At 35.9% G+C, this 655-nt stretch overlaps 1 protein-coding gene across 1 annotated transcript; it reads left to right on the top strand.

Moving 5' to 3' along the window:
* Positions 1-94: 94 nt before the first annotated feature.
* Positions 95-639, top strand: LOC105460249 (copper chaperone for superoxide dismutase-like). The gene is made up of 2 exons (XM_011706681.1): positions 95-230; positions 342-639. The coding sequence occupies exons 1-2, from the start codon at positions 216-218 to the stop codon at positions 573-575; spliced, it is 249 nt and encodes an 82-aa protein (XP_011704983.1). The 5' UTR covers positions 95-215; the 3' UTR covers positions 576-639.
* The last annotated feature ends 16 nt before the right edge of the window (positions 640-655 follow it).

Below are 655 nucleotides of genomic sequence, written 5' to 3'. Positions count from 1 at the left end.
TCTCATTGGTCTATCTAGTTAGTAGTTCAATGTCCACTTTCCAGAGGCGCTGAAACTAGCACATCGCCGGTCCCAGCTAAATCGCAGGTATGACCACTCTCAGGATCCTCTCTGCTGTTAGTAACAAATTTGGAAAAAATAAATAAGAGATTGGTTTACGGCTGGCATGTGTAAAAAAATTGCTTTATCACGTTGATATAAGAATATGCGTGCAAATGGCTTCAACAAAGGTGAACAATTATCTTTCGTATTAATTGTGGGCAAACTGAGAGAGAAAAAAAAGAGAGAGAGGGATAGAGAATAAATATCGTCAAATTTGTAATATTAATTTATTTTTACAGATCGAATTCGCGGTACATATGACATGCGAGAGATGCGTCAATGCAATTTCTAAGAGTATAGCTGATTTAGAAGGCATTCGAAATGTCGACATATCGTTAGAACGCGGTACTGTCACTCTTGAAACAAATCTACCTTACTTCGTCATACAGGAAAGAATTGAAAGAACCGGAAGGCAGGCAGTATTGAAAGGATATGGAGGTTTAAACAAAGTTTTCTATGTTATTTATATGTAGTATTATTTTTTATATATGTTATAACAGTCATGTTTCATTTATCATTCCTGTACATACCGGGATTCTCAAACACTTAACGA

Source organism: Wasmannia auropunctata, unplaced genomic scaffold (genome assembly GCF_000956235.1).
Source record: "Wasmannia auropunctata unplaced genomic scaffold, wasmannia.A_1.0 LD325749.1, whole genome shotgun sequence".
Taxonomy (NCBI): domain Eukaryota; kingdom Metazoa; phylum Arthropoda; class Insecta; order Hymenoptera; family Formicidae; genus Wasmannia; species Wasmannia auropunctata.
Note: the sequence above shows the minus strand (reverse complement) of the source record. Positions and strands in the feature narration are given on the sequence as shown.